General features: G+C 53.8%; 1 protein-coding gene and 1 long non-coding RNA gene across 2 annotated transcripts; one reads left to right on the top strand and one right to left on the bottom strand.

Annotated features, from left to right (window-relative positions):
- Positions 1 to 675: 675 nt before the first annotated feature.
- Positions 676 to 6,014, bottom strand: LOC119921138 (purine nucleoside phosphorylase). The gene is made up of 6 exons (XM_038741515.1): positions 5,799 to 6,014; positions 4,817 to 4,986; positions 2,478 to 2,581; positions 1,876 to 2,051; positions 1,543 to 1,733; positions 676 to 1,280 (listed from the first exon to the last, which is right to left on the bottom strand). The coding sequence occupies exons 1-6, from the start codon at positions 5,807 to 5,809 to the stop codon at positions 1,063 to 1,065; spliced, it is 870 nt and encodes a 289-aa protein (XP_038597443.1). The 5' UTR covers positions 5,810 to 6,014; the 3' UTR covers positions 676 to 1,062.
- Positions 4,918 to 11,996, top strand: LOC119921139. The gene is made up of 3 exons (XR_005448468.1): positions 4,918 to 5,148; positions 10,745 to 10,864; positions 11,884 to 11,996. It is a non-coding gene; the product is annotated as an uncharacterized LOC119921139 (long non-coding RNA).
- The last annotated feature ends 2,619 nt before the right edge of the window (positions 11,997 to 14,615 follow it).

Genomic DNA, 14,615 nt, shown 5'->3' with positions numbered 1-14,615 from the left:
CAATTATCAAGGTCAATTGGCCAGAGATACCATGGCATCAGGGAATCAGAGGGGCCCCGTGAGGCAGGAAGGACCCAGAGAAATCAGTGAGATAGAGAACATGGGTGGAATCAATGGGGGGCAGTGACCAGATAAGCTCAAGAGGTCAGTACGGACAAGGAACGCTGGGTAGTTCAAGCAAAGCTCTTGGCCAGACTCGCTGGGCTCCACGTCCGTCCCCAGGAACCACGGTACTTGGCTCTGGGCTTGATCCTCTGCTGCGGCCAGCCATGGGGCCCCAGGCCACGGCCACTCCATCCACCCAAGTCCCACTGCCCCAATGTCGGTCTTGCCCACCAGCCCACTTGGAGGTTCCCTCCCCTCCCGGAGATTCCATGGGATAGGGGCTCTGACACGTTGACAGGGAGAAGCATAGATGGACAGAAATCCACGTGCCCGGCCTGGGCATGCTCAGACACGGGTTCAGGTGTGTGAGCAGAGGCAGAGGTCGGCGCGGCCCACACACACCCGTGCCCCCACAGGTTCCACCACGCACAGCCGTCTCTCTCACACACGCCCAGTCAGTCCCTACCCCATCTCACCCTCCACATTCCTCTTCCTCCGCCTCCCCCGGCCTTCACCGCCCCTCCGCCCCTCGCAGCCCCTCCGCCTCCTAGCACAGAGTTGGCACGTCTGTCTGTTGTCCCAAGGTGACTTTATTCCTGCAGAGCAGAGGGTGGAGGGGACAGGGACAGACGTGCTGGGCCAAGTAGAGCCGGGGGAAGCAAGGGATCAGGGTTGCCTCCACGCAGAATTCTGTAGTAATTGTGGTGGCAGGCCACGAGGGCCCAGGTCAGGGCTTATCGGCAAAGCCGGGAAGCAGCAGGCTCTGGCCAGGGGGAGCCCCGCCTCCTCCCAAGGCACAAAGAGGAAGAGGAGGAGGAGGAGGGGCACAAAGACAGTTTGTCCCTGACTGGGGAAGTGCTTTAATGGAGGACAGCTGCCAGAGGGCAGGGGTGCCAAGCAGCGAGTGAGAGTTTGGTCCCCGCAAGAGGCCCGAGAGGAGCCGGCAGCCCCGGGACCTCAGCGGCCTTCGCCAGGCTCCGAGAGGGACCCCAGCAACGTGCACACCAGAGTCTGCAGCTTCTTGGCAGCCTGGCGGCCCGACTCTAGCACCTCCTCATGGTTAGTCGTGGCCTGGCTCTCGTAGTCGGTGATCACCATGTTGGTGATCAGGGAGAAGCCGAAGACGCGCAGGCCGCTGTGCCGCGCCACCAGCACCTCCGGCACTGTGCTCATACCTTTGGAGGACCGGGCCCAGTACCCGTGGGGAGTGGGTCAGCACCCGGGGTCTCCGGGTGGACATCCGCACTCCCTCCCACACCCACCTTCCCTCTCTCCCCACTCCGCTAACCTTCCCCCACAATCCCCCCCCTCCCCCTTCGCTACATCTCATTCTGTCTCTCCCTCACCCACCATCCGCCCTTCCCTTCCACTCGCCTCTCCCTACCCCACCCCCGTCCTCCCCCTCAGGTCTCCCAGCCACACGGTTCACAGGCTCACCGACAGCATCGGCCCCCAGGAGGCGGAGGAGGTGGCACTCAGCGATGGTCTCAAAGCTGGGTCCTGCTACCATGATGTAGGTGCCCTCCTGCAGAGGCCGTTTCTCCTTCATCTGCAACCAGACCTTGTGCGCCCGCTCCCGCAGCTCCCGGTCGTAGGCATTGGACATGGCGGGGAAACGCTCCCCAAATCTGAGGATAGATAGGACGTGTCTCTGTGTGGAGAGGGCTCCACCGCCCTGACTCTCACTTCAGGACACTGAGCCCTCTTGGTCCCATCCCCACTTCTCCCTCAGGGCCCCCTCCACCATGGTCCACCCAGGGTGGTCCTCACCTGCTATCGTTGAAGCCGGAGAGGGGGTTTTGGCCACTGAAGCCAGGCAAGTTGATGTGGTCACGGATCAGCATGACATCTCCAGTCTCAAAAGCAGGGTTCAGCCCTCCGGCCGCATTGGTGACCACCAGCGTGTGCACGCCCAGGAGCCGGAACACTCGGATGGGGAATGTCACCTGCAGTGGTGACAGGGTCAGCAACGTCCCCCACTCCCGCCCGGCCACTGGGGCATTGCTGCCCCTACACATGCCCTCTCCCCTACCACCCCCATCATCTCTGGCTCTATTCTGGATCAGGAATTCCTCACCTGTGACTACCATTCCTCCATCCTCCACCCACCAGTACCCCAAGCCCCCCGAAGTTCTCAAAGGCCATGAGCTGGGTCGGGGTTCTCCAGGAGAGAAGAGGCATGGAAGAAAGAAACACAGTTCCTAGGCAGGACAGTAGGTCCCAGGCTGATCCAGGGCTGAAGGCAAGGAGGAAAGGGGGTTGAACCCGGCCCCCACCCCCTCTCCGCCACTCCCGGCCCCCACCCCTCCCCGTTCCGCCCCCACTCCCAGCCCTCACCCCTTCCCTGCCGCCCCCGCTCCCGGCCCCCTCACCTTCGAGAGCGAGTAGCCCTCATACATGTGAAATCGACCCTGCATCACCACGCAGCTCAGGCCGCTCAACTTCCCAAACACCAGGCGGCCGGCATGGCCAAGCACTGTCGGGGGGGGGGGGAGGAGGGGTCAAGGCTGGGCCGCTCCCATCTTTCTGTCTGGCTCTCTCTGTCCACTTTTCCATCCAGTCTGTCTGGCTCTCTCTGTCCACTCTTCCATCCAGTCTGTCTGGCTCTTTCTGTCTCTCTCTGTGTGTCTCTCTCTTCTCAGCATCACCTCGGCATCACCCCTAGAATCCTTCTTCCTCTCCTTGCGTTCGGCCAGGCAACAACCACCGCTCCTTCCCCTCTGTCTCGTCCACCTCCCGCCAGGCCAGGGTCTCTAATTCTCTGAGCTTCTAGGTCTCAAGGTTGAGCCCGCCATCTACCCCACCCCAACCAAACCCGGGCCTCTCCCTGGAGGTGTCTCCCTGTTTCTCACGGGGTCTCTCCAGGGGAGAGGAAGGGGAAAGGAGGACGGAGGGGTGCCTACGGCATAATAATAATAATAATAGTAATTGTATTTGTTAAGCGCTTACTATGTGCCAAGCACTGCTCTAAGCGCTGGGGTAGATACAAGGTAAACAGGTTGTCCCTCGTGAGGCTCACAGCTTTAATCTTTTTTACAGATGAGGTAACTGGGGCACAGAGAAGTTAAGTGAGTTGACCAAGGTCACACAGCAGAAAAGTGGCGGAGTGGGGATTAGAACCCATGACCTCTGACTCCCAAGCCATGACTCTTTCCACTAGGCCACGGGCAGGCAGCTAGAGCCCCAGGCTCCAGTTGCAAAATAAGGGTTCTCATGAGGAGAACCCAGAGTCTGGACTCCCAGAAGCCCTGCTGCCACAGGAGTCCCCCCAGGGCCCCCCCACCCCACTACTTTAAGTAGGTGCTAAGGAAGGGGAGTTGGAGCCTGAAGTTCCTGGAGGAGAGAGGGAAAACCCCAGCCCATCTCTCCCTGTACCCTTCCCTGTCCTGGGGGCAGTGGAGGATGACAGAGTCTGACCAAGGATGTGATCAGAGACCTCAGAGCTCATAGAGGAGTCTAGATTGGGGCACTCAGCCCCAGGGATCCACAGGCTTCCTCCTCTAAGTCCCAGTCTTACTCAACAGGAAGGGAATGCATACATGTTAGACTATGTGTGTGCATAACTTGGTGCATGAGTACATTGGTGTGTGTACACGTTTGGGCATGCACAAACGAATGCCAGTGCAGGCATGTGACTATGCTCGAATCCTGGTTCTGCCACTTGTCTGCTGTGTGACTTTGGGCAAGTCACTTAGCTTCTCTGTGCCTCAGTTGCCTCATCTGCAAAATGGAGATTAAGACTATGAGTCCCATGGGGGACAAGGATTGTGTCCAACTTAATTATCTTGTATCTAGCCCAGCACTTGGTACAGTACCTGGCATATAGTAAGTGTTTAACAAATACCATAAAACCATAAAACACCATAAAACCATAACAAATTCCATAACAGGCCATGTGTTTGTACATATCAATTTGCGGTATTTATTAAGTGCTTACTAAGTCCAAAGCACTGTACTAAGTGCTTGAGAGAATATAGTACATCAGAGTTGGCAGATAAGATTGCTGCCCAGAGCGAGCTTTCAAAAATGCCTTGTTAGATTGCCTGTGGTATGCATGTTGTAAGTGTGCATCATCATCATCATCAATCATATTTATTGAGCGCTTACTGTGGTGTGCAGAGCACTGTACTAAGCGCTTGGGAAGTACAAGTTGGCAACATATAGAGACAGTCCCTACCCAACAGTGGGCTCACAGTCTAGTGTGCACTTCTCATGCCAGTGAGTGGGTCTGTGTGATTACCAGGAGGGCTCCCTGGGGCCGCTGTGCTGACGCAGGCCATGCAGAGCCAAAAATCAGGCCTGGGACTGGGCCAGTTTCGGGTGGGAGAAAACAGGAAAGTGGAGTTGGAGAGGGAGGAAGCGGGTGGGAGGGGTTCGAGTCACACGGGGTGGGAGGGGACGGACACCGAGGGACCCAAGTCCTCACACAAACAAGGAGGGGCAGATGCTAGCTCCACGCCTCCTCGTGGGTCTGAACTGAGTGGGGGGAGCCACCTCCAGGGAGAATCCAGCCCCCCGCCCCCTCCCCGCTCTACCCCACGCCAATCCAGGCCCCTCCTATCTCTGGTCATGAGGGCCAACGGCACCCGTCCTCCCCACCAGCCTCCCGGGGGAGGGGTCAATAATAATAATAACAACTACGGTATTTGGTAAGCGCTTACTATTGTGCCAGGCACTGGACTACGCGCTGCCTTGCATCTCCGGGGCATACCTGTGCTGCGGGGGAAGTGGGGAATGGAGCTGTAGTCGAAGGCCTCGGCTTCGGTGACCAGGTCGGCCAGGCCCCCGAGCCCCGAGCCGCAGATCACAGCTATTTGGGGGCGGTGCTTAGTGCGGGCCTGGAGCCAGTTGGCCGTCTCCTGGTACTCCTCGAATTTGTACCTGGGAGGATCGGGAGGAAATGCGAGTGGGCCCGCCCGGCCAGCCCAGCCAGCCTATAGCAACCCACGGTAGGCACAGTGCCATCTGGAAGGACCTTCCCTCCGGTATAAAAAAAACCCTGTCCCTACCTCCCAGGCATTCAAGACCCTGCACCTACCCCAGGTATTCGAGACGTTTGCTCCCTAGGGTGTGCGCGCAGCCTCTACCCCCTACATTATTTCAGCGGAGTGGGCATGGCCGCTCCGCTTTTTGCGCTCCTCAGAGAGCCTAATGTCAGCAGCATCCCGGGCCCCCGAGGATCAGGGAGCGAGGGAGGCGACGGCAAGGAATAGCGGGAGGGAGCAAGGGCTAGGGCCGGGGGGGGGAAGCGACGGTTGGAGGTTCGGAGGAAATTCTGGGGCAGGCGAAGTCGGGACCGGGAGACTCGGGGTTCCGGGAAGAAGTGGCTGCCACAGTCCGGCGCTGCCGCCCTCTCCCCATCCATCAGCGGCATGGACTGGGCGCCTACTGTGCGCGGAGCACTCGGGCCAGTCCTAGACCCCTCCGCTGGCAGATCCGATCCCTGCCCCCAAAGAGCCGCCGGTGTGGAAGCCCCTCCCGCGGGGACTCCGGGGCTTTAGGCCCGAGGCCAGGCACGAGGATCCCGAAGGGCGAGGACCGCCGCCGGGGACAGAGGACGGCAAGCGCTGGTCCGGCCGGTGCCCGCCTCGGGGACATCCCCCATCCCCACCCCCCTCCGCGCTCGGCCGCGGCCCGGGATCCTTCCTCCTTCCAAATCCCGTCCCGTCCCGTCCCGTCCCGCCGTCACTCACCCCTGCTCCATGGCGCGGGCGGTGAGTGCGCCCGCCTCCGCGCGCCGCTTCCCGGCTCCGCCTTTGAGGCCGGGGGCCCGAGGAGGGCGGGCGGCAGCCAATGGCAGCGCGAGCCCCCCCTGCCCGTTGCCAGGGAGACGCGGCCGGAGCCCCAGCGCCAGCCCGCTTCGCCCGACAGGCGGCCGCGGGAGAGCGCGGCGGGGCGACGGCCGGGGCCTGCTGCTGTCTGCGTGTGTGTGTGCGTGTGTGTGTGTGTGTGTGTGTGTGTGTGTGTGTGTGTGCGTGCGTGTGCTGAGGGGGCAGGGAGGAGGAGGAGAAGGAGGAGGGGAAGGGGCGGCGGCGGCGGGGTGCAGTTCCTGGGCCCGAAGCGCCCCCCACCTGCCTGATTTCCTGGGCGGGAGAGGGAGGGAGAAGGGAAAAGAGAGGAGGAGGGGAAAGCAGGGGGGCCCTCAGCCCCTCCCAATCCTTCCGCTCCCCGCCCGGCCCAGGTTCATGGCTGCTCCTGCCCCTGCCCCTGCCGCCACCTTCCTAATAAAATCTTTCCGCCCACACCGCCCCAGTCCTCTGAAACCTCCGACAGGTGCCCAGCCATCTCGGCCCCTCATCATCTTCCTCCCTTCAAGGCCCTACTGAGAAATCACCTCCTCCGGGAGGCCTTCCCAGGCTGAGCCCCCTCCTTCCTTTCAATCAGTCAATCAATCGTATTTATTGAGCGCTTACTGTGTGCAGAGCACTGGACTACGCGCTTGGGAAGTACAAGTCGGCAACATATAGAGACGGTCCCTACCCAACAGTGGGCTCACAGTCTAAAAGGGGGAGACGGAGAACAAAACCAAACATACTAACAAAATAAAATAAAGAGAATAGATATGTACAAGTAAAATAAATAAATAAATACATAAATAGAGTAACAAATATGTACAAACATATATACATATATACAGGTGCTGTGGGGAAGGGAAGGAGGTAAGATGAGGCGAATGGAGAGGGGGACGAGGGGGAGAGGAAGGAAGGGGCTCAGTGTGGGAAGGCCTCCTGGAGGAGGTGAGCTCTCGGTAGGGCCTTGAAGGGAGGAAGAGAACTAGCTTGGCGGATGGGCAGAGGGAGGGCATTCCAGGCCAGGGGGAGGACGTGGGCCGGGGGTCGATGGCGGGACAGGCGAGAACGAGGTACGGTGAGGAGATTAGCGGTGGTAGAGGAGCGGAGGGTGCGGGCTGGGCTGGAGAAGGACAGAAGGGAGGTGAGGTAGGAGGGGGCGAGGGGATGGACAGCCTTGAAGCCCTGGCTGAGGAGTTTCTGCCTTACGCGCAGATTGATTGGTAGCCACTGGAGATTTTTGAGGAGGGGAGTAACATGCCCAGAGCGTTTCTGGACAAAGACAATCCGGGCAGCGGCATGAAGTATGGATTGAAGTGGGGAGAGACATGAGGATGGGAGATCGGAGAGAAGGCTGATACAGTAGTCCAGACGGGATAGGATGAGAGCTTGAACGAGCAGGGTAGCGGTTTGGATGGGCTTTCCCCCTCCTCCCCCTCCCCATCCCCCATCTTACCTCCTTCCCCTCCCCACAGCAACCGTATATATGTTTGTACATATTACTCTATTTTATTCGTACATATCTATTCTATTTATTTTATTTTGTTAATATGTTTGGTTTTGTTCTCTGTCTCCCCCTTCTAGACTGTGAGCCCACTGTTGGGTAGGGACAGTCTCTAGATGTTGCCAACTTGGACTTCCCAAGCGCTTAGTACAGTGCTCTGCACACAGTAAGCGCTCAATTAATACGATTGAATGAATGAATGAATGAATCATTGGCTTCTACGCACCCTACGGTTCTTCATGCTATTAAAATACGGTCCATCTCCACCCCTTACACAAATGAGCTTTTGTGTGGTGTTATTTTGAGATAGCTGGGTTACCTTGTCAGCTGTGTGACCTTGGGCAAGCCACTTAACTTCTCTGTGTCTCACTTACCTCATCTGTAAAATGGGGATGAAGACTGTGAGCCCCAAGTGGGACACCCTGATCACCTTGTATCCCCCCCAGCGCTTAGAACAGTGCTTTGCACATAGTAAGGGCTTAACAAACATCACTATTATTATTATATTTCGCTCCTCTAACAGCGATCGCCTCACCGTGCCCAGATAATAGTAATAAATGTGGTATTTGGGACGCATTTACTATGTGACAAGCGCCGTATATTGAGGTTCTATCTTTAGGTCTCTGTAGCTAGTCCCCTCTCCCCCGGGTCCCAACTGTTTATTCTTTCTCAAAGCCTAGTACGGTGCTCTACTCACAGGAACTGATTTAATAAGTACTTTCGCTCCTACTGCTGCTGTGGCAGTTAAAAGATAATCGGGTCACACCCAATCCTGTCCCTCATGTGGCTCTCGATCAAGCAGGAGGGAGAACAAATATTTAATCTCCATTTTTCAGAAGACGACATTGAGACACAGACAAGCGAAGTGATTTGCCCACGCTTAAGAGTAGGGATTAGAACTCGGTTTCTCAGAATCCCGATCCAGGATTCTGCTTCTTCTGGACCACGCTCAATCTCATCCTTCTCGCCGTCGACCCCGTACACACATCCTTCCTCCTTCCTGGAACTATTTCCCGCTTTGTATCTGACAGACCACCACTGTCTCCTTCTTCAGAGCCCTTGTCTAATCGTATTCCCTCGAGAGGTCTCCGACCCATAAGCAATGCCGTGGACACATCTCCATTCATTCATTCATTCATTCATTCAATCATATTTATTGAACGCTTACTGTGTGCAGAGCACTGTAGTAAGTATTCTTGGGAAGTACAAGTCGGCAACATATAGAGACGGTCCCTATCCAACAACGGGCTCACAGTCTAGAAGGGGGAGACGGACAACAAAACAAAACATGTAGACAGGTGTCAAGTCGTCAGAACAAACAGAATTAAAGCTAAATGAACATCAATAGCAAAATAGAATAGTAAATATGTACAAGTAAAATAGAGTACTAAATCTGTACACACATATATACAGGTGCTGTGGGGAGGGGAAGGAGGTAGGGCGGGGGGAATGGAGAGGAGGAGAGGAAAAAGGGGGCTCAGTCTGGGAAGGCCTCCTGGAGGAGGTGAGCTCTCAGTAGGGCATTGAAGGGAGGAAGAGAACTAGCTTGACGGATGTGCGGAGGGAGGGCATTCCGGGCCAGGGGAAGGACGTGGGCCGGGGGTCGACGGCGGGATAGGCGAGAGCGAGGCCCAGTGAGGAGGTGAGCGGCGGCAGAGGAGCGGAGGGTGCGGGCTGGGCTGGAGAAGGAGAGAAGGGAGGTGACGCAGGAGGGGGCGAGGTGATGGACAGCCTTGAAGCCGAGAGTGAGGAGTTTTTGCTTGATGCGTACGTTGACAGGCAGCCACTGGAGATTTTTCGCAAAAGGCCCCACCTCCATCTGCAAACGCTGGGGTAGTGTATCCACAAAGTTTTCTTGCTACAAAAACGGAAGTGATTTACCATAGTCTCCGCCCTCAACTGTCTCCCGGACCGATGCTGCCCAACTAAAATTATATAATTTCCAGGAAGACGTCCCTGGGTAACCTCTCATCTCCCTACCCTATTCTTCCTCCCTTCTGGGAAACCTATGCACGTGAGTCCATATTCCCTAAAACGATTCCCTAAGCACTTTGATACTACACCCCCCTCCACTCCTATATAACTTATGTAGATATCTTTATACTCTATTGCTTCCTCCCTGTAATTTATTTTAATGTCTGTTTCCCCCAGTAGACTGTAATTTCCCTAAGGGCAAGAATTTTGTCTCCCTACTCTATTGTTCTCTCCCAAGTGTTCAGTACAGTGCTCAACAGACAGTAAGTGCTCAATTAATAATTAATAATCAATAATTAATTGAGCACAGTAAGTGCTCAATTAATAATCAAGCGCTTAGTACAGTGCTCAAGCGCTTAGTACAGTGCCCAAGCGCTTAGTACAGTGCTTTGCACACAGTAACCGCTCAGTAAATACGATTGATAATTAATAATAATAGTAATAATAATAATTATGGTATTTTTAAGAGCCTATGTGCCAAGCACTGTTCTAAGCACTGGGGTAGATACAAGGTAATAAGATTGGACACAGTCCCAGCCCCATGTGGGGCTCACATTCTTAATCCACATTTTACAGATGAGGTAACTGGGGCAGAGAGAAGTAAAGTCACACAGCAGACAAGTGGTGGAGTCGGGATTAGAACCCATGACCTTCTGACTCCCAGTCCTGCTTTATCCAAAACACCATGCCATGGATTGATAGCCCCTCCCCAGGCATCATCCCTCAAGGCAAAGGGCTGGCTGTGGCATGCTCAGAGAGAGAGATTCCCAGCCCCACTCCAGTGAAGCCCCCAGCCCAGCCCCAGCATAGCTTCTAACGTGGATCCCAACCCCCGAGACCAGCCCCAGTGCAGCCCTCAAGCCTAACCTCAGTGCAGATCCCAATCCCCAGCCCAGATTCTGGCGGCCTGGTTTGGGAGCTATGTATTACTCTATTTATTTATTTGACTTGTACATATTTATTCTGTTTATTTTATTTTGTTAATATGTTTTGTTTTGTTCTCTGTCTCCCCCTTCTAGACTGTGAGCCCACTGTTGGGTAGGGACCGTCTCTAGATGTTGCCAACTTGGACTTCCCAAGTGCTTAGTACAGTGCTCTGCACAGAGTAAGCACTCAATAAATACGATTGAATGAATGAATGAATGAATGTGGGACAAGGACTGTGTCTGACTTGATTATCAGTATCTTCCCCACTGCTTAGAACTGTGCCTGATGACCTGATGGTCTTGTATCTACACCAGCACTTAGAACAGTGCTTGACACATAGTAAGGGCTTATCAAATACCATTATGGCTACTATTATTGAAAATAATAAAAAATGCCAGCATTGTTATTATTTCTAATTTTGTTATTATTATTACTATTATCCCAGCCCCCAGGGCAGTCTCCAGCACAGATCCTAGTCCCAGCCTTCAACACAGCCTCCAGGACAGAGCCCAGCCCGGCCCAGCCCAGCCCATGATGGAGAGATAGCTGAGAGCATCTCACAATAGTAAGAATTGTAGTATTTATTAGGTGCTTACTATGTGCCAGGCACTTTACGAAGCTCAGGCGTGGATAAAAGCAAAGCGGGTTGGACGCACCCACTGTAGGGAGGCTGGGCCCAGCAATGGCCAGCATTGCTGGGGACCAAGAGGAGGGGTGGTCAGGCCCAGGAGGGAACTTGAGTCTTGGGAATAGCAGGGGGACCAGGGACAGGAGGAACAAGGTGCAGTGAGACTTGGTTCTACACCTGCTCTGATTCCTGGTGCTCTGCCCCTTCAGTGCTTATCTGCCCTTATCTGCTCTCACACAGGCAGATAAACTTTTATCGGGACCCAGGAGTCTAAGCACCTGCTCCCATCCCTGTATCTGTAGGTCCACGACCCCGTGTGCCCAGCTCCACCTCTCTTATCCCCCACCCTCTTTGGAGTGTCTCAAGAGGAGCCCCCTGTGGTCCACATCCTTGGCCTGGGTTCCTCTTATAGAGCCTTGCAGGCTGTCCCCAGGAAGGATGGGTGTGTGTGGGCATGTGCAATGTCCGTGGTCCCGCCAGGAAAGGGAAAGATGAATTGAAGATAGACCACCTGAAGAACCTGAAATCGGGCACAGACACCTAAGAAAGCCCCCGCTAGAACTTGGGGAAGCTCTCCCAGGCCAATCTGGAATGCTGGCCGGTTTTGGTCATTTTAAGTTTGAGGTGTCGGCAGGACATCCCAGTAGCGATGTCCTGAAGGCAGAAGAAATGCAATATTGGAGTTGTAGGTTTGGGAATCATCTGTCTAGAGGCGGTATTTAAAGCAGTGGGAGCATATGAGTTCTCCAAGGTAATGGATGGAAATGAAGAATAGAAAGGGACCCAGAACTGAGCCCTGAGATACCTCCACAGTTAGAGGGTGGGAGGCAGAGGAGGAGCCCACGAAAGAGACCCAGAAGGAGCAGCCAGAGACAATGAGAGAGGAACGGTCATATCTTCTGGTGCTGCTCCTCCCCCAACCTCCTCCTCCTTCTCTTCTTACTCCCCATAAACAGATATGCATAAAGAGGCATACACCCTCACAGAAACTCAAAAGCAGCTACAACACAAGACCTGGGACCCAGAAATCCATCCACTCAAAAAGGAGACTCGACTCAACCACTCCTGGCTGTACTGACCAAGTAAGTGGATGGCGGGGAGGGTCTCATTTCCTCCCCTAGTGAGTGTCCTCCCCCACCCCCAACTTCCCTCTTAGCCCTGGCCTCTGGCCCTAGCTTTTCCCTCTGTCGGCTCCAGCCCCCAACACCCCTGTCCCTAGATTCCCCTGCTGGCTTCCAGGACTCCCTGAGTCCCCTAGCTGCCCCCAGTGACACCACCCCACCCCCACCCCCACCCAGCTCCTGATGTGGACAAGAGCTAAGAACAGCAGGCAGGACTGAAATGACCCAACTGTTTCCTTGATCCTCTGGCCAAGCAGCCACCTCCCCCTCCCTCATGCCCCTGCCCTGAGCCAGGAGCCAGGAGCCTGGAGCTGAGAGAGACTAGTCAGTGTAGCCACCCTCCTGACAGCCAGGTTCCCACTCAGGGCTGGTTGTGGTTAAAAAGCCTAATCAGCAGAACAGCCCTGAGACAAAGTGCGGCCTCATGAAGTAGCGCCTTAATATGCTGACATATCAGAGTTTCCAATATCTGGTGCCCATTTCAGTCTTGCCTCTTACACTTGTGAAACGGGCCACTCTTATTTTTATTTTAACACACCAAGACTGCCCGCCTGCCAGATCTTGGCTGGGTTGCCACAGTGTCTGCGGCTGCACTTCCAGTGCCCTTAAAACACTGCCTCTGTGGTTTTTCTTCTTGTTGTTTCTTAATGGCATTTATTAAGCACTTACTATGTGCCAGGCTCTATATTAAAAACTGGGGTAGATACAGGTTGGACATAGTACATGTCTTACATGGAGCTCACAGTCTTCATCGCCATTTTACATATGGGGAAACTGAGGCAGAGAGAAGTTAGGTGACTGGCTCAAGGTTACCCAGCAGACAAGTGGCCGAGCAAGGATTAGAACCAAGGTCCTCTGACTCTCAGGCCAATGCTCTATTCATCAGGTCACGCAGCCTCTGTCCTGCTAGCTCCTCGTTGGCCAATTTCAGCTCACACTGCTCAGCACCTACCGGAGTATCCCACTGTCATCCAGCCTTCTTATGCATCCCTCCAAACCCAGCAGTGTTGAGGTGAGCAAAGCTCCATTGCCACAACACTTATGCCCATATCCATAATTTATTTTAATGTCTGTTTCCCCCTCTAGACTGTAAGCTCCTTGTGGGCACGGAATGTGCCTTCCAACTTTGTTGTACTCTCCCAAGTGATTAGTACAGTCCTCTGCACAGGGTAAGTGCTCAATAAATTCGACTGATTGATTTGTTGATTAAAAGCACATCGCCTTCAAAAGGCTTTCCTGATCAAGTCCTCGTTTCCCCTGCTCCCTCTCCCTTCTGTATCGCTCAAGGACTGTGTCCAGCCTGATGATCTTGAATCTACCCCTGATTATCTTGAATCTACCCTAGTGCTTAGTACGGAGCTTGGCACATAGTAAGCGCTTAATAAGTACTCTATATTATTGTTATTATCGTTACTATTATTATTAAGTTCCAGGTTGCCAGTGAAGATAATTGGTGGAGTACCTGCTGAGTGTTGTTGGATGGCTTGGGTTCTTTTCAGACTTTTCATCAGTCAGTTTATAACATCAGGTTGAATGTGAAAGCAATTCCCAGTCAAATACTTGCATATACTTCCAGAGCTTGGCATTCAGCAGTCTCTGAAAAATTCCCATAACTCTCAATGATACTTAAAGCACATTGGGTTGAAAGAGTCCCGCAAGGGACCCAAAACAAATTGGGATGCCTACTTCTATAGCCTTCATCCTATCTTCAGAGAAGCAGCATGGCTCAGTGGAAAGAGCACGGGCTTGGGAATCAGAGGTCATGGGTTCTAATCCCGGCTCTGCCACTTGTCAGCTTGTGACTTAGTACAGTGCTCTGCACACAGTAAGCGCTCAATAAATACAATTTTCACTTAATAATAATAATAATAATGATAGCATTTATTAAGTGCTTACTATGTGCAAAGCACTGTTCTAAGCACTGGGGAGGTTACAAGGTGATCAGGTTGTCCCATGGGGGGCTCACAGTCTTAATCCCCATTTTACAGATGAGGTAACTGAGGCCCAGAGAAGTGAAGTGACTTGCCCAAAGTCACACAGCTGACAATTGGCAGAGCCGGGATTTGAACCCATGACCTCTGACTCCAAAGCCCAGGCTCTTTCCACTGAGCCACGCTGCTTCTCTAATATTTCTCTGTGCCTCATTCCCTCAACTGTAAAAGGGGGATTAAGACTGTGAGCCCCACATGGGACAACCTAATTACCTTGTATCTCCCCCTGCACTCAGAACAGTGCTTGGCACATAGTAAGTGCTTAACAAACACCATCATCATTATTGTTATTATTATCCTCAAGCATAGCAGCATAGAATAGATTACAATCAATTAACTGTATTTTTGAGCACTCACTGTGTGCAGAACACTGTCCTATGTGCTTGAGAGAGTACAGTATAACAAAGCTGATAGACACGTTCCCTGCCTACAATGAGCTTACAGCCTAGAGGGGGAAGCAGATATGAAGAGGGAGGTCAATCACGGGTAGAGACAGAATGTAGGTGAGGGGGTAGGTGGCAAAATAGACAAGATCAAGGTACAATGAGTAGCTTGGCATTGGAAGACTTCAATGTG

The sequence above is a fragment of the Tachyglossus aculeatus genome (assembly GCF_015852505.1).
Source record: "Tachyglossus aculeatus isolate mTacAcu1 chromosome 12 unlocalized genomic scaffold, mTacAcu1.pri SUPER_6_unloc_1, whole genome shotgun sequence".
Classification (NCBI taxonomy): Eukaryota; Metazoa; Chordata; class Mammalia; order Monotremata; family Tachyglossidae; genus Tachyglossus; species Tachyglossus aculeatus.
This window is presented reverse-complemented; position numbering and strand designations above follow the sequence as displayed.

Excerpts from the sequence above, each read along its gene's own strand:
- LOC119921138 (XM_038741515.1), bottom strand. Across the intron at positions 2,582-4,816 it reads CCACTTCCCCCGCAGCACAG|TGCTTGGCCATGCCGGCCGC; the intron begins GTATGCCCCGGA and ends CCCCCCCGACAG. Across the intron at positions 1,281-1,542 it reads CCTGGGGGCCGATGCTGTCG|GTATGAGCACAGTGCCGGAG; the intron begins GTGAGCCTGTGA and ends GGTCCTCCAAAG.